Genomic DNA, 17716 nt, shown 5'->3' with positions numbered 1-17716 from the left:
TTGTAAGGACCACCTGGCCATTGATATACAGTCAAACCTGTACTAGTGACCACCTTTACATAAGGACCACCTGGCCATTGATATACAGTCAAACCTGTACTAGTGACCACCTCTACATAAGGACCACCTGGCCATTGATATACAGTCAAACCTGTACTAGTGACCACCTCTACATAAGGACCACCTGGCCATTGATATACAGTCAAACCTGTACTAGTGACCACCTCTACATAAGGACCACATGGCCATTGATATACAGTCAAACCTGTACTAGTGACCACCTCTACATGTACATATTAAGGACCACCTGGCCACTGACATGCAGTCAAATCTGTACTTACTTTGGCCCTTCGCCCCTGCCAGGGCATAGGCCACCGATGATGCTTCTCCACCACTCAGTCAAATCTGTACAAGTGACTAAATTTAATTGGTCCCCTGAGTGGTCTTCTTGTGCAGTTTTGTTTGTTTAGCTATGTTCACGAATGAAAGTTAAAAGGAACAAGACAAGATTATAGAAGGCAAACTCTAGATAGGACGTCATCCATGCTGATTATCTGCTAAAGGCTGGCATAAGCATCAAATGCAGGTTTCCCTATGTGGAGAAAAATTAATATCATCATATTAATGAATATCATCACAGCTTACCTTACGAATATCATTGGTTCAAAATGTAAAGTGAATAAGTCAAGATATAAAAAAGGTCGTCTGCACTCTCAAGTCTTTCCCTTCAATCTTTGCCAATCAGGAGAAAAACTTTGGCCAAAGGGGATCAGTATGCAGCGAGGCATCGGTCACGATGGACACTTAGAAAATTCCATCTGCACTTTCGGATGCACTCACTTTTCCCTGCACTTCAGAAGCTGTGTCCGTCCAATCATCCGCCACTGGTCAGTATCCAATATGAAGGGTAAGAACCCTCCTCGGTCGGTGGTCACTCAGTCAAAGGGCTTTGAACAAGACTCGAATAGATTGCTCTTTGGAATTCAAGTCCTCTTGAAAAAGAAATTTAAAAAAGGAAATTAAAGCACAGAGAGAAATCACTTTTATGCAAGGTTCAGGTTTCGTATTATCGGTAGGTAGCTGAGATTTCCACATGTAACAGACGACTTCAGGAGGATTGCTGAAAAATATTCTCCATGTTGCTTCGCCAAACGACACAAATGGACATCAAGGACGAACATGAAACAAAATTTATCCCCAAAGTGGACATGCTGTCAAAGCTTGTTTAGCCAAGTTCATTTCAGCCACTTTCCTCCAAAGATGGCAAAAAAGATTTTTGATTGACCCTAATACTACTTCAGCCGGCCAGCCAGATGGACATCAGGAGAGGTCCTAGTCTCAAGGCCCACTCGGAATAGAGGTCACCGCGAAGGAAATGACATGTATTTTTGGAAAGACGATAAGCCACTACAGAAACACAAGGCTTTCCCATAACAAGGTGGTTCAAACAAACCAAATCCCTCATATCTGTGCGACCGGACAGGTGACATCATGTGAGAAAGTCGGCCTGGCGTGCCTACCTATCCAACCCCATTATGCCCGCTCTCCCCGGAAAGCTTTCAAGGGAACGTGACTGTTTTCATTATGCAGCTTTCTACTGACCATTCCCCTGGTAAATGTCCGGGCGATCAATACCCCTGCATAAGGCATTCCTTGATGGAAAGAAATAAGGACACTCCACCGGTCATGTAGGATCTACCGGTTGATGTGCATCCATCCAATGTGCCTCTTTTCACAGAATGTAGGGCCACTTCTTGATTCAAAATCAATAGACATTGGAAAGTCACCTTGGTATCTCTCTAAGTTATTTAAGACTGCAGCTCCCCTGAGAAACATATCAGGACTCTTGCAGATTGAGCCGAATCAACCTTTATGATGTCCACTTAAATGGATTAAGAAACACGTCACTTTGAAATGGCCATGATTTCTTGTCTAGATATGGGACAAAGTCAGCGAGAGGGCATAGCCGCAGCCATATAGACCCATTGCGAGATAATGCAGCTGGTGCTATGGTTGGTAATAACGTCCAATTGGACATGGGAGGAAGTTTACACCTTGGACATGTGGTCCTGTTCTAGATCACAGTCATTGAGTCTTGACAAAACACCCTTATCAAAAAGTTACAATGTCTTGCCAGCTGTAAGACTGATCAACAACTTAGCATCTTATCAGGGTTCCCCGAGTGCAACGGTACAGGTGTCATAGCTTTAATGACCAGCCCAAGACTGTTCTGAGTGACAAGGTTCAAGAAATATTCCAGGGGAGATTTCTGGAACCTGAATACGAGGACATGGTCCCCTTCCAAGGCCTGTGAGACATCTGGGATGGATTGGCCACAGGAAGGAGACTATCCTATATGAAGCTGTCCCAGACACCAAAACAAATACCCAAGATGATGATGTACCCAGCATGAAGAATGTGGGTCTGTTGTCTCTTTAGGGACCCCATTAAGAACCGGGCTGGCTACCTTCATGCCCTGTGGGGTTGGCAAGAATGAAATTACCTCAGCAAGTCTGCCCAGAATGTCATGTCTTGGAACTCTCTATCTCCAAGTGTTTGGACGACCAAATTCCTGTCTTGAGGGGACACTGGACCCAGACGGAATGCCTTGTGCATTTTTCGCACATGTGAGTCACATTCGTGTTGCATGAGGGTCACGCTGAGAAGTAAGCCACCACACGGCGGTCGCCACTTGTATGGCAAAACAATGACCAAACTGTTGATGGAAATGATACAAGGCACTTGTGTGCTGTGTTTATTTGGAACATATTTGCAGAGTGTCTCTCCAATGCCCTTGCTCCATCTCCCAGACACCAGGCGGGGACACTTCCTGCATTAGTTTGGTGCCACTATCCGATTTCATAGGCAAGTGCCCTGTATGCCTTTGAAGTGTCATACCGCCAGTGAACCCGCTCCACCTGGCCTCTATAAGCCGCCAGGCCAGGAACGGCAGTGTAAATAGACTGGTCCATTTATCACAGCCGTGTACCCCTGGACCCGCGACTTGGGCATCGTTTATCAGACCCACAGCCACCAGGAAAAAAAACACAGGGTCATACGGTGTCAAACAATGCATATGTATCCGGAATTACCGTTGTGTGTTCTCTGATTTATAATACACTGGCCGGCATGACCCCATTTGCTCAAAGATTACACTGGTTTTCATTATGGAATTCAAGAACTGTGACCCAAGACCTTTTTTATCTGGCGGTGCCCAGCACACGCCAGGGAGCACAGGACATTGCATATTACATGTATTTAAGGGCAGAACTTAATGAACCACTATAAAAAGGGTATTAAGTTTTCCCTAGATGCTGTCGGTGCTAGGACGGCCGGTGGCAAGTGGCTCGCGGTGTTTTGTTTGATGTCCGGCAGGCGTACCTACATGACGGGAGGGGGTACATGACAGCAGGGTGCCCGACTGCAGATGACACCGGGTACCGCACAGCGCGCAGCATCCGCACTTCCCGCGCAAAAATTATAACCTCATCCAACATGCACCACACAAAGTTGACGTCAACAACAAACAAACAAAGAGAAACATGGCAGTGCGATATAAAAACGTCGGCGGCATGCACCGTTAGGGTTGTCGCGTGGAGCGCGCCGCCTTACAAGCTGCACGGCGCCTCCACATCTGTGCTACTAGCGCCGTCAGGTCGGCAGAGTGACCAACATCAGTCGCGCACATAACGTCGCCCTCTGCACGATCGGGACGACCAATAGCAAAGTACAACTCTTAACACAAAGTGAAGATATAGGACTACACGTCAACCTTGTCGGATAAGCACATATCGTTCGAAATGGAATGAAAATGTGACAGAAACCGAGAGACTGAAGAAAATGTCCACCTACCGCCGCCATCTTGTTGTCCCTGTCGCTGGAACACCCGCGAGTGACACCATTCACGACACCTGTCAGCCGGTTTACGGCAGCAGTGTCATCTGTACGACAACGTTTCAAATCTTAATCAAAGTATACTATAATCATAATATACTGATGATAAGAATTCTATATTTACAATTTTATGTATATTTTATAATGAATATGATGTATAAGAATTATCTGGTGCAATTTGTCAGACGAGTTCCTAGTGCGCATGCTCGTTACGTTTCCTGGCATTGCGCCACCATTCAAACCATCAACGACTGTAAACAAGGTAAATGTGTGCCGATATTTGTCGTCGTGAGAAAAATAAGTGATAATTGCTGATATCCATTAGACGTCATAACGTTAATCACGTCTTCATGTTATCTAGAGTAAGAACTGCTGTCTGTTGTTCCTCTGTGCTGGTCAATCGTGCCAAATGTCGTCTGCCCTGTACGGCCGCCATGTTGGTTACGATGTTTTGATTCCGAGAATGAATGTTGTCTTTTCAGAAAGTCATAATCTTCACGATGATCTGACTCAAGTGCGCCTTTTATCTACTTATCCCGAGGTAGTCAGTTCAGCGGGACCTTAAACCGAGAATATTCAGCGATTTCGTGAATGAAGAGACTTTACAGATGGATTTAAAAGGTAAGTTATAGCTTGAAAATCGCGTTTTCCATAAATTTTCTAGTTTTCCAGACTTGAACCAACTTTGATATGCAACCTCCAGACTGACTGGTCACCAGCAAAGTACGGAAGTTCACCATGCCACCAGGCAAAATGTGATGGTCACCATATTCCTTTTTGCTGAATTTCAACGTCCAAAACATCTTCTGCCAGCTAGCTAGCTACATGCAGTTGCAACTTGCAGTCAGCATGGCACAAAACAATTTACTTTCTATAATAGTATAAATTCTAAATTGAAATAAGCTTGACATTATTGTCATGACCCAATTTTTGTTGCAGTTGATATTCTGTTATCTTGATAACACCTACATGGTCTACTCCTTCCCCTACATGTGCTGTATTTATTTGACTGTTTGTTTTGATCTCCATTAGTTGTTTACCACAAATATTTATAACAAACAGTTCACATACTACATGAATAGCTGGGGGAAGTTTTGTAGTTTTTAGAATAGTTAAGAGCAATGCCAGGAATGTGAAACATTTTCAAAACAAGAACATGCAAATTGATATGGATGTCAACAACACTAAATCTATATTGAACCTTAATACAGCTTATGCATGCTTTGGTATCAATAGGTTTCAATTGAATTGGTAACCTCTCTGGAGAAATGACTCAATATTATTTATTTCAACTGACTTCAGTGTTTGGTAAAAATTGGAATGAAAAGACAACAGCATCACCAATTTGATTGCCCAGCCCAGTTCTTTCAGTTCAAGTTCAAGCAAAAAGTTGTAGCGTACACATCAGGAAGTTACTTGACAGTTAGTTGGTACCCAAGAAACTTATTGATTCTAGTTTCATTGTCAGTGTAGTAGACATCTCCCCTTTGTATCTTTAATAGTTAAGGCCACACCATTTTAATTTCTTGGTTAACAGAATTTACAAAAAAATGCTAGATTGAAAAATCAACAGGAAAACAGAATCTCAGAGGAAAGTCTGTACTTTGGTGCAGACAGTTGTAGGGAGTGAAATGGGTCAGGTGCAAGTTTTCACCCCAGCGTTCTGTTCTCATCATTTTTTGTGTGCTAAAATTAAACAAAAAGCCGTTAACCAAGAAATTGAATTGGTGTGGCCTAATAGTCATTTTATCTCAATGAGTTCTTGGAGGGATAGACTACTAATGACTGCTTAATCTCTTTAATCTGAAGCCATTAGGCTTTAACGACATCTGCTGTTGCCACACAAAAGAGTTCACAGATATGTCCACCTTCTTACCACCTGACATTACCAGCTGTTCCCCGCACTTTGTTGCTCTATTGTCAGCATAATGCTCATGTCACAACTGTGTCCTGCCGTCCCGGACACCTGTAATGTCCCCGAGACAAAGTGGCCCAACTTCTCCGTACGTAAAAGTTAGCAAACTAGTGAAAAATTCATCTTAAGTTTTGTGTACATGCGGCAGTGTTGGAATTGCAAGTGTTGTGATACAGGATGGTTGGTAAGTACACTCTCCTGATCAACTACACATGGAGGCGTTTTTCTACAAGGCTTTTTGCCTGCATATGGGTAAGATAACTTCATAAAAACTGATACTTGGACAAATCAAGAGTTAAAGTATATGTTACTGGCACAATTTTAATTGCTTATATCCATGCATGGCTTCAGGACACTGGAAAACCTGATTCAGATGACATATTACATAATCTAAGCAACCTACATAATGTGACCCTGAAGTTTTGGATTTGTTAACGATTTTGTATGTAGCTTAGTCTCATGCATTATTTTTTTCAATACATGCTCCAGTTTTGTGCTGGTTTTGTTAATTCTGTTTCTTCTATGTATTTTAATCTTGCACTTTGCGTCATCACCGGAGTTCATGTGTGTTTTGACGTGCTTTGTGAAAGTTTGTGATGAATTTTGAATACTGTTCCCAGGGCTAACCCTTTGTAATAGCCTTCGGCTAGTTGGGTAGCCCTGGCTGTACTTTTCTACAACCAAATAAATCAATCAAATCAACCTGATAGGTTTAAGTTGATCAGGCAGGATACTCCAGTAAGTTAGTTGAAAACAGCTCACTCAAATATTAATCAATACAGGGGAATGAGAGCTGTATTTCAGGTGAGGTTCCCTCTTGGTAAAAATGTGTCCTTCCTAGAATGTCTTTCAGCACCAAGGACAGGAGATGAAATGTGATCGCTTGTCTGTTACTTTAGCTTTATAACTTTATTGTACACATGTATTGTTGTGTGTGTGTGTGTGAGGGGGTGTTGTTTGACCATTTGTTTATTCTTGAGAAACTCAGACCAGCCTGCTATATAAAAGTTTATTAGGCTACACCAATTTAATTTGTTGGTTTTCGGGAAATGCCCATTTCTGTTTTTCCCAAATCAAAAAAAAAATGCACCACGCCTCCCATTCCGGAGATTTCTCACTACATCACTATGAAGCCATTTAACCCCAAACTTTTTACCTTTTTTTTTCACGGCTGCTTCATATTTTGCTGGAAAAATCTGAGAAACATGCCACCAATCTGTGTAACCACCCGGCCATTGATATACTGTCAAACTGTACTAGTGACCACCTCTACATAAGGACCACCTGGCCATTGATATACAGTCAAACCTGTACTAGTGACCACCTCTACATAAGGACCACCTGGCCATTGATATACAGTCAAACCTGTACCAGTGACCACCTCTGCATAAGAACAACCTAGCCAATGTGACCACTTTTTGGTGGTCCCATAGATAATTCCCCATTAACACAAGCATTAAGAAACCCGTCTTAAGTGGCCACCTAGTCCAGATTTTATCAGTCCCTTGAGAGGTCTTCTTGAACAGTTTTGACTGTACACGTAATGAAAAAACTGAGAGGTGGAAATGGAACGGTGAGTTAGTAAAGTGGGAACAGTGGCTCTGTTGGCATCAGCAGATCCCTTATCCAGTCCAGAAAATTGGCTGCTTCCTCCCCAGTGTCCTGCGGTCCGGCCCAGCGTGGAACATGCTACAGTCAGCACTCTGCCGACCCAGCACATTGAGTAAACCCGTATATACAGGATCCAATCACCCGGGCTATCTCTGATTTTATCCCATCAGGCGCAGCGATGGTTGATAGAACTTTGACGTCCGTCTCCCCAATGCATGTCCTCCGCGCACAACAAAGTACATGCTAGAGGTTAAAAGACAAATGCCCTTGAAAATTATGAGGTCACCATCGGAGCATTGCCGTCGATGTGTCAAGCATGATAACATATGAGGAGGTACAAAAGATAGGAAGTCTCCTATTCACAAGCGGCGCTGACCCATGAAAGGGTGTTTTGGAAAGGAGATGTGCCCTCTGTTCGGGCCGCTGGTCAGACCGCTGGCCATCGGTTTCCATCCGCGCAGAAAATCTTATCTATATTAATTAGCTCAGAGTACGGGGTGTTGGGTGTTTCGCGGGGGATATTTTTTTGTCACTTCACAGTCTTCAGTCAGCAATTTGAACCTCCAATTATTCATTATATACCATTTCATTGAAGATTTGATTCCTAAATTCTTCTTTTATCAAATTTGAGTCAATCTGCCTAGACTGTAGAGTATGGTATTTTTCTGGGGGTATTTTTGTCATGTCTTGAAGTTGGAAAAAAAGGAAAATTAGGCACAACAGAAATATTCAGCCCCTGAAATTTAGACCAAAAATTGATATCTATTTAGTTATTTATTTTATCAATCTTAGATATAGATGGGTGGCCCCTTCCGCCAAATAGGGCCGATACCCCCCCCCCCATTTGTTGGTAACAAGCAATATTGTTGATATGTTGGAATCAATGTGTTTAGAGTCATATTGGTCTTAACTTTTCATTGCAAGTAAGAAAAGGTATATGTTACCAGGGCTCGAAAAAAAGCAATATAACCATTGTTGTTGTAAGTTTTATTTGATGTTATATATGTTTAAGATTTTAAAGTAAGCTATAGCATTACAGATTGAAGTTCTTAAAAGAGGCAGTAATGTTAAACTTTGTAATTATGTTTTGCTGACATTATACTTTATTTTATGTTGTGCACCCAAAATTCTTCCTGTGCACCTATTCTGTGCACCTATTTCACACCAGTGCAACTATTCCCAAAAATGAATTTCGAGCCCTGCTTTACTGTTGGCAGGGTGGGAGATTTGAATGAGACTTAGTCGTTTTATGTCTCATTAGATCTTGGGCTGCTGCAGTTAGTTTGATTCTTTACAGGCCTTTTATTGATTATTAAAAGTACACCGTCCAAATTAAAGGCTTGGGGCCTATGATCAAAGTTAATCCTTTATTAGAAGTGTAGTTAAGAGCAATTGTAACTTAATCAAAGTTTCAATGTTTTCTGCACAAATTCTGTATTCTTTCTTGTTCTGGCATATAGTTGAAAGTATTAGTGATTTAATGTATGTTTAAACAAAGTCAGGTGAGAAAGTTGCACTGAAAAGTTTATCTAAGACAAAGCAACTCCAATTTCTCTTTATCCTGTGTGACAGCCTTTTTAGCTTTACTCTGCTTTCTCAGTCACCAACAGAAGCAACCTGGAGACAGTGACAAACTTGCTTGGCGACAAAATAGAAAGCCCAACAAATACGCCTGAAAATATGTCAAAAGTAAATACAAGCCATACCTCTGCTTGGAGAGAAGTTAATATGGACAATCTAGAGATTTCAGGGCAAGCAACTTGTCCACACATATTGGTAGTCAAAATAAAAACAATTCAGAGCCGTACCTCTGCTTGGAGAGCAGTTATTATGAACAATCTAAAGATTTCGGTGCAGGCAACTTGTCCCACATATTGGTAGTTTGTGATCGAGTATTATAAAATTTTAATCTAACACTTGTGTCCTTCCATTTTTCCAGATGCAGAGATTGCTCGTCTGAAGGCAGAGAATGAGGCGCTCGCTGATGAGCTGTCCCAGTGTCAGGTACATGACCTCAAGTAACTTACAGCGCAGTAACATTTGTCATAGCTTGTCGTACAATTTTGATGCCGTTGACTTTTCGAGCAGGCTGAGACAGATAACCAACCACCAACAAGGACAGACTTTTTTTTGTGACAGTACTGCTGAGTTTTGCAGAACACATACATGGCTATCCTAAGAATAACCTCAGGTTGTGATGGTACAACCATTGCACAAATTATATTACCAGGCCCAATACTTGATTTCTACAAGTACAACCATCAGATGTACCCATAGTATATGCTGATATGTTTAGATGGACTAGATATGCTTGAATATCAACTTCATCAAGTCATGATCAAGCAAATACTGTGTCAAGTTAATATGCATTAAAAGATAAAAGGGCTATGTCTGACTGCCATCTATGTCTACTGAATATGGGGTGATAATATTGTACATGTATATGACTTACAATAGAATTATTGCCTTATTTAGTCACCATAGTACCACAAGTCAACCTATTAGTCCCGGTGTGCGGTTTATTAAGAGACTTGTCATGTTCCTACAGGCAGACAAAGAGTTTGTGTGGTCGCTATGGAAACGGCTGCAAGTAGCATCCCCTGACATCACCCAGGCCATCAGCCAAGTCATACAGAGGTATTTGTTTGTTTGTTTATTTGCTAGCATAACTGTCAAACCACCTTTAGGTGTTACACACCAGTTTTGTACAGTAGGTACAAGCGTAAAACTGGAATATAACCTAGTATAAGGTTGATCCACTCACACCAAGAAGGACCCTGCTATTTTCGATAAGAGTGATTTGGATCTTTAAATGCTCGAGGTGTGGCTCTCCTCAAACACGGTGCCTCCGGCTTTACGTCCTGTCCAAGAGACGTCCCTGACCAGAGCCAGGGACTCATTTTCACATGAGCCATGTGAGGTCCTGGAGTGCCTTTCCCAAGGGAACATTAGGGTCTGCTATCTAGGGACTCAAATCCAGAACCTTTAGCTTCTAAGTCAGCAACACTAAGCATAAGCACACAGTATTACGGGTAAGGTTCCTCACAGATAAAAGTCTACTCTGTCACTCTGACCCCATAATGGACCATAGCCTGGGACAAGGTGGTGTGACTCATCGATAAGTCTGTGGTGCTATGCTGCATGGACACAGAGAAATGTCCTGAAAGGTCATCTTTCAAAATTTGTACGAGTTTGAAATTGACTTAGATTTCATTGTTTTCTTGACTGACAAGCAGTTTTTTCCAATTTGTGACCTTAAAGTATTATGTCAGTTGTTTGACATTATATTTGCAATCACAGACCTTCCGCTGTCCTTGGTGCTGAAAGACATTCTACTGAGGCTATCGAAGATGTGTTCATTCTTCTTTCAAAATTTGAAATTAACTTTAGATTTCACTCTTTGGGTTTCACAGTGACAAGTGGTTTTGCCAATCTATTTTAACCTTCTCCCTGCTGCCTAACCCCATTACGAATACAACCTTGGTGCCAAATGGCTACCTCAGCAGGCTGAAGGGAGTCATTTCAGACACAGTGTCTGGTGAAAATGTGACCATTCATCCCCTTGTCCTTCTAGGTACCCTTGACACCCGCCACTCTCTCCCCCTGTCACCTCTGCCCCCCCTGTCGTAACCTCTGCCGCCAGACTGCAATCCTAAGCTGTTAATGGACAGCACAGTGTCCCGCTGTGGGTGCCAGATTTGAACTTCTCTAATTCTAGCTGCTAGTTCGGATTATTCCTCCGAAGTTGAGCGACCTCTGGGCGACATCCCCCTGTGGTAATCCTGACTTTCACTCCCTGGAGTTTGCCGAAGTGACCGCTCGTATTGAAACTCCCCGCCGTGATTTCCTATGGGGGCAAGGCGCTTTCTGAAACTCCAATGCTGAGGTGACATCCTCTTTGCCATGCCTTAATTATTGATGCGCCGGGTCATCAGCCGAAGAAAGGACAAAGTTTCCGGACTGTTCTGCGGGAGTTGGATGTAATTGCGAACCCTGCGTGGACACCAGGGGCAGGAGAGTCCGGGGGTGCGCTGATTACTACAGTTTCAGTGGACACCGGTGGCATTGTCCTGTCCAGCCGAAATCTATGGCTGGTGATGGATTTGCGAGGGGTGCGCTGATGTGTGGTGAGGAGTATTACGGCACGCTGGTGTCAGGGGAGAGGTGACCATTGTTCCCCAGCATTGATCGTGCTGAAGAGAGATTGCACGGGCAATGGGATTACTCTGGAGCAGCACACCGGCACACTTTTCAATAAGTGATTAAAGGTCTGATCTACTAAGGTCTGCCGCTGTCCCTCGGTCAAGAAGTTTGGAACTTTGGAAGGACACTGGTGACAAGGTCAAGAAGCTGGCGGTTTAAGTCCCTAGCAGGCCCCAAAGTTTTGCCTTTAATAAAGGCAGTTTACACCTATTTCCTCACTTGACTCTGGTAAAAATGAGTAGCAAGCTTTGGTTAGGGTCAAGAAGTTTGCAGGTTTGGAAGGGCACAGTCATATCAAAGTGTTAAGTGTTCTTGTGGTTAGGGTTGTTGACCTAGAATCTGAAGATTCTGGGTTTCGAATCCCTATTAGACCCTTATGTAGTGCCCTTGGGAAAGGCACTTCACATGTATTTTCTCACTCGACTCAGATGAAAATGAGCACCTAGCACGGGTTAGGAACATCCTCTCAGACATGACGTAAAGCCAGAGGTTCTATGTTTGAGGAGCGCCACAGCTTGACCAATGGGCTTACTCTCCAATAGCACCGTCCGGCACACTTTTCAATAAGACCGATGGTGTGATTAAAGGTTTGATTAAGTAGGTCTGCAACTGTCCCACGATCAAGAAGTTTGCAGCTTTGGAAGGACACCTATCAAAGTGTTCCTATGGTTAGGGTTGTTGACTTAGAATCTAAAGGTTCTGGGTTTGAATCCCTAGCAGGCCCCAGTGATAAATCTTAGGTAGCACACCGGCACACTTTTCAATAAGACTGATAGAGTGATTAAAGCTCTGATCTATGCAGGTCTGCAACTGTTCCACGGTCAAGAAGTTTGCAGCTTTGGAAAGACTTATCAAAGTGTTCTTGTAGTTAGGCCGTTAGGGTTATTGTCTGAAGGCTCTGTGTTCGAATCCCTAGCAGAATCCTTTGGGAAAGGCACTTCACACCATTTCCTCACTCCACTCAAGTGAAAAAGAGTACCTAGCTTCAGTTAGGGATGTCCTAATGGATGGGATGTAATAAAGCCAGAGGTCCTGTGTTTGAGGAGAGCCGCACCTTGACCAATGGGCTTAATCTGCAATGGCACACCGGCACACTTTTCAGGAAGACTGTTGGTACGATTACGTTAGTCGTATGATCAGTCTTACTTTGTTTATTTGTTTATTTCGATACCCTTTAGTCGAATTGCGACTAATCTTCCAGGGTTCAACACTGAAAAGTGCCAGTGTGCATTGAAGTTCTTTATGTATGTATGCAGGTTTGCCAGTAAGTCAAGAAGTTTGGAACTTTGAAAGGACTCACACATCTTAATGGGCAATGAACTTTTACCTTTCCCTGTAACATTACCCTTCTCCCTGCTGCCTCACCCCATAAACAATGCAAAATTAGTGCCAAACAGCTACCTTAGCAAGCTGAAGGTTAACTGCCTCTTGTACATGTACATGCAGGGCTCGAAATAGTGGGTGCATGTGCACCCAGTGCACCCAAAATTGGAGCTGTGCACCTAATTTTTGACTGTGGGTGCACTGGTGCACCTATATATATATTTTTGTAGCCTATAGGGTTAAGGTACTATTGTACACTAGTATACAGAATATTCTTGAAATGTAAGTATAAAAAGCAGCATGATAACTTTTTGCTGTACTTTATTTAATGTGTTATTTGTTTGAAATTTTTAAAGTTAGCTATAGAATTACAGATTGAAGTTCTTAAGAAAGGCAGCAGCGTTAAACTTTGTAATTATGTTCAGAAGAACATTCAACTTTATTTTATCTGGTGCACCCAAAATTCTTTCTGTGCACCCAATTTTTTGAGTTGGGTGCACCAGTGCACCTATTCCCAAAGATGAATTTCGAGCCCTGACATGTAGTCTGGTCCAACATGGCACTTTTACATCATTGGTTGATTTAAGAAATAAAATAAAAAGTCTTAGTTTTATAGATAAATGATCTGACATTTGTAATCACAGCCCTTCCTCTGTCCTTGGTGCTGAAATGCATTCAAGTGAGGAATCATTTTTCCTACAGGGAATTTTACCTGAAATGCAGCTCTTACTGGTCTCATTCTCAAAATGCAATACTGTAAATGCAGACATGTTTGTAGAGGTTTTATGTTTGCAGTTTTCGCGGTGAACTCTTTAACACTTCGAAAAGCCATTCCATTGTGCGACTGTAGCGCTACCAGCGAACACTCCATTTCCTCCCCACTGTATAAGTCGTCATCTCAAATGTTGATAAATCATGCTTTTCTCGTAACTACACTTAAGTCCTGCCTCAAGCTGTCACAAGTGTCACTTTCCTTATTGGCCAATTTGTACTATAAATTTACTCTTTCTCCTCCAGGCCTCTGTATGATCCACATACTGTATAGTACACATATTTACACTGTGTAATGATGAATAGTCAAACCTGTACAAGTGACCATCTCTACATATTATTAGTAAGGACCACCTGGCCAATGTGACTATTATTTGATGGTCCCTTAGGTAATTTCTCCATAAGAATCATGTCTTAAGTGTCCTCATAATATACAGATCATATTTTATCGGTCCCCTGAGAGGTCTTTTTGGGCAGGTTTGACTGTACTTACATGAACTCTAGAGATAGGTGAGCTGTATAGCTATAGGGTAAGATCGAGCATGAAAATGGGCCTGCTGGACATTTGGACCTGTATAGTATACCAGCAGTCAAATCAAAGCTATGATATCCTTCCAAAGTTCAGGGTTTTTCCCATTTGGACCCAACCTCAAACCCAATCTGTTCCGTCCTAACCAGAAAGAAATGATTTACGTGACATACAAATTGGAGTTTTGATTCTCCAGCAATTGAATTTTGTTGTCCCTGCCGTTTCCCTCCCAGTGTCATGTACTGATGATGAAGCATTGTTTCAATCAGCCGCAGTACGGGGAGGGTTACACCAGCTTGTGGTCAGAGATATTAGCTTTGCTGTGACACCTTGTTTTATTTCTACTAGAGCTGAAAAGCAAGAAGTTGAATGTAGTTAATGTTAGTTAGTTTATTTTGTATCTATTGTTAACTTTCAACATGTTTTGTTATGACCTGTACTGAGGGACTAGGTAAGTAGGTACTGAGTCCAGTGTGGCAAAAAATTTCAATAAAGGTCTTCATTCTTTAAATTCATTTTTTATTGAATAATGCTGAGGCCATGTAGCAAGTGATTCTAGGCTACCACACTTGTGTCACTTTCTGCACTTTTTGAGCACAGGAATAAAAGACTTGGTGGCTGTGAAACCATGTTTTGTCACTTCAATCATGATCTCCATTTAGAAAATCTTAGCATCTTTTTTTTTGTGGCCCATCTTGTTTATTTTTGCCCTCTCGCATTAAATTTGGAGTGTGCAGGTGATGTCATCCATGAAATGTACTTACGATGGTCTGGCTTACAATGTACAGTTGTGTATTTCTGCTTACCCTTCTGTTTCGTTCTTTCTTTCTTTGTTGCCCCAGAGAGAAGGAGAAGGCTGAAATCAAGGACAGGAAAGTCCTGGATATCTTACAGACAAAGGACAACAAGATCCATGAACTTGAAGAAGTAAGTTGGTAACCAAGCACTTTGACAGATAAGCTTTGGACTGTAGTAAAAAGAATTCCTTCTTGTCTATAAAATCAAAGATAAGTGCTTGATGTATTTATTGTCATCCATTTTGAAATTTTCCCATCAAATGTAAAAGCTTGCTTCCAGACTTGGATAGACTGGCTCCAACTATTCTGTTTCATCAAAAAATCTTTTTCAACAGTACTTAGAACGAAAATGATGTAGACGATTTTTCTATACTTTTATCCATTCTTTACTTACGCTACCAAATAATCGTTGTACAAAAGCAACTGCTTCAAAGCGCACATGTAGGCAATGCCATTTAGTTCCAGATAGCAAGCAGCCTGTGATCAAAGGTCTCTACAGTTGACATAACCTTGACCATGTAGTTTAATGATGTACGATCGTATGACCCTCCTAAGAACGGTACAAAAGGTGGAGTTAGAGCGCACAAAAGAGCCGCCCCTAGAGGGTACCTGCCGTCTAATGGTCTTGCTCCATGTCAAATGTCCTGCTCTCCGCTCAATAAATGTCTCTAAGCTCCTTTTGTACGTCTGCATGTGCGCTTCCTCGGCAGAAATCAATGGAAGAACGATCGGAGATCCCCCTTTTCTTCCAGCGAGGTTAATGGAGTCCTGATGACACTGATACACAATAATCACAGCCACGTTTGATCTGTTTCCTCCCCCACACAGACAATAGCGACACAACAAAGGGAGCTGAACAGCATAGTTCAAAGGTAGGAAACCTTGCCCACTGCTTGTTGGCCATGTTAGATATCCTGTCACGATAATAAAATCAAGTTTGACCCCTCCTGACCGGCCCCTGTCTCGCAGTATGTAAAAGCCAATAAAATGTGTGTATTATGGTGACCAATTGCTTTCCAATGAGGAACTAATTAGGGAAGCTCGTTTGTAATTGACCTTAATTTTCCTCTCTAGGGGCTGTCACATCTGTAAAGTGTGCTTTGTTGTGCAGTTAATTGCTAAGCTGGCCTGTGATCTACTGCCTACCTGGCACATGTTTGATGAATAGACCTGGCACCGCTGCCCCGAGGGCCCATAATCAGATCCTTCAAAGTTTTTGTGGCCTCCGTAAATGATCAAAGTTTGGCCATTTCGGTTGACATTTTATTTGTTTGACCGCACAAGAAGCCAATGCCTGACTTCCCCTGCCCTCAGAGGGATTCCTTTGAAGAAAGGATGTGACAGATGAAAAACTTTTAATGGTCAACTTAGATGTACTTTTTTCTCTCTTCTACTGAAGCAATTGTGTCATGAGACAAGCATTTCGTTATATGTTGAAACATTAATGTCAATTTAAAAGAAGGTGCAGCCATGGAAGAAGCACATCCCTTGGAGTTTTCCCCTCCTATACATACCTGTTTGGAGTCATCTGTAGGCCCTCTACTGTGCAAAGCAGGCATGACAGCTACAACCACTGTTCATGTGCAAAGCTAATGTGGTCTCTTGAACCTTTGTAGGATCACTATATGCATGCATGTTCTGCTGAATGAATGAATGAATGAAACAATGAATGAATGAATGAACGAACGAATGACAAAGTTTTATCTAGATCAAACATTTTTTACTTCTGTCGTGCTTTTTTTCGTCATTTTTTGATCGCCACGACATGGTAATTTTTTTTCCCATTCTATTTTCAACCCAATCATTTCTGATCCACCCTTTAGCAAATTCAATGTTGAATCAGAAAACCAAAGAGATTGTTAATTAATTGATTAATAAGTACGGTAATTTGAATCACAGTATTATTTGGTTTTAGGAAATTGTCACTGGATGAAGAAAAGGGCAAGTTGCAGGCTGACTTGAAGGAGGTAAAAGAAAGGAACAATTTTCTGGAGAACATGGTAAGAATCTCAAATTCTTAATGAATGATGTGACTGTTTTATTAATTATCTCCATGAAAAATAGAGACATTGTTTTGGGTGTGTGTGTGTGTGTGTCTGTCTGTCTGTGTGTTTGTGTTTCCGGATTTTTATAGTCAGCATAACTCAAGAACCTCTGGATGGATTATAATGATATTTAGTATGTCATGTAGATAGGTGTTGATTTTGGGCCCCCTGGTATGTGACCTTGGTACTGCAGCAGAACTTTTTGTATCTTTTGACCTGGACGTGCAATGGTTGTATTTGTTTATGATTTGTTTCAAATGGAAAGACCTAAATCATTTTACCCCCATGACTTAAGGGTGGTCTGTGTGTTGTGTGTCCGATCTGCTTTGGCCAGCAGAGCTCAAGAAGTTGTGGATGGATTGTGATGATATTTGGTAGTTGGGTAGGTCTAAGAAAATGAAGGTCAAGGTTGATTTTGGGTTTCCTAGCAACATTCCTTGGTATTGCAGCAAAATGTCTTCATTTTATAATTCCAGTGTTTTCCATGATAGTAATTCAAAACATGTGACATACACATATGTATGTAATGTATGGTGAGCGGAATATTGATAGATTGTGCAAATAAGGAGGTCATTTGCATATAAATCAATGGGAATTGAATTAAACATATTTCGTGGATGTGTGACAT

The 17716-nt window shown here is 41.8% G+C and overlaps 2 protein-coding genes across 3 annotated transcripts in view; one reads left to right on the top strand and one right to left on the bottom strand.

Moving 5' to 3' along the window:
• The window catches only part of LOC136428971 (zinc finger protein basonuclin-2-like), a 133543-nt gene extending 129621 nt beyond the window's left edge, over window positions 1-3922 (bottom strand). The window contains exon 1 of the mRNA XM_066418822.1: window positions 3853-3922. Coding sequence (XP_066274919.1) covers window positions 3853-3861 — 9 coding nt within the window. The 5' untranslated portion in view covers window positions 3862-3922. The remainder of the gene's footprint in view (window positions 1-3852) is intronic.
• A 189-nt stretch (window positions 3923-4111) lies between these two features.
• Window positions 4112-17716, top strand: part of LOC136428967 (centlein-like) — an 86424-nt gene continuing 72819 nt past the window's right edge. The window contains exons 1-7 of one of the 2 annotated variants that reach the window (XM_066418816.1): window positions 4112-4156; window positions 4377-4515; window positions 9360-9424; window positions 9969-10057; window positions 15089-15173; window positions 15872-15915; window positions 16959-17043. In XM_066418816.1, the coding sequence (XP_066274913.1) occupies window positions 4503-4515; window positions 9360-9424; window positions 9969-10057; window positions 15089-15173; window positions 15872-15915; window positions 16959-17043 (381 nt within the window). In that variant the 5' untranslated portion in view covers window positions 4112-4156; window positions 4377-4502. Of the gene's footprint in view, window positions 4157-4376; window positions 4516-5909; window positions 5994-9359; window positions 9425-9968; window positions 10058-15088; window positions 15174-15871; window positions 15916-16958; window positions 17044-17716 lie in introns of those variants that run through there. The other variant, XM_066418817.1, reaches the window with a different exon arrangement.

The sequence above is a fragment of the Branchiostoma lanceolatum genome, chromosome 2 (genome assembly GCF_035083965.1).
Source record: "Branchiostoma lanceolatum isolate klBraLanc5 chromosome 2, klBraLanc5.hap2, whole genome shotgun sequence".
In the NCBI taxonomy this organism is placed as follows: Eukaryota; Metazoa; Chordata; class Leptocardii; order Amphioxiformes; family Branchiostomatidae; genus Branchiostoma; species Branchiostoma lanceolatum.
This window is presented reverse-complemented; position numbering and strand designations above follow the sequence as displayed.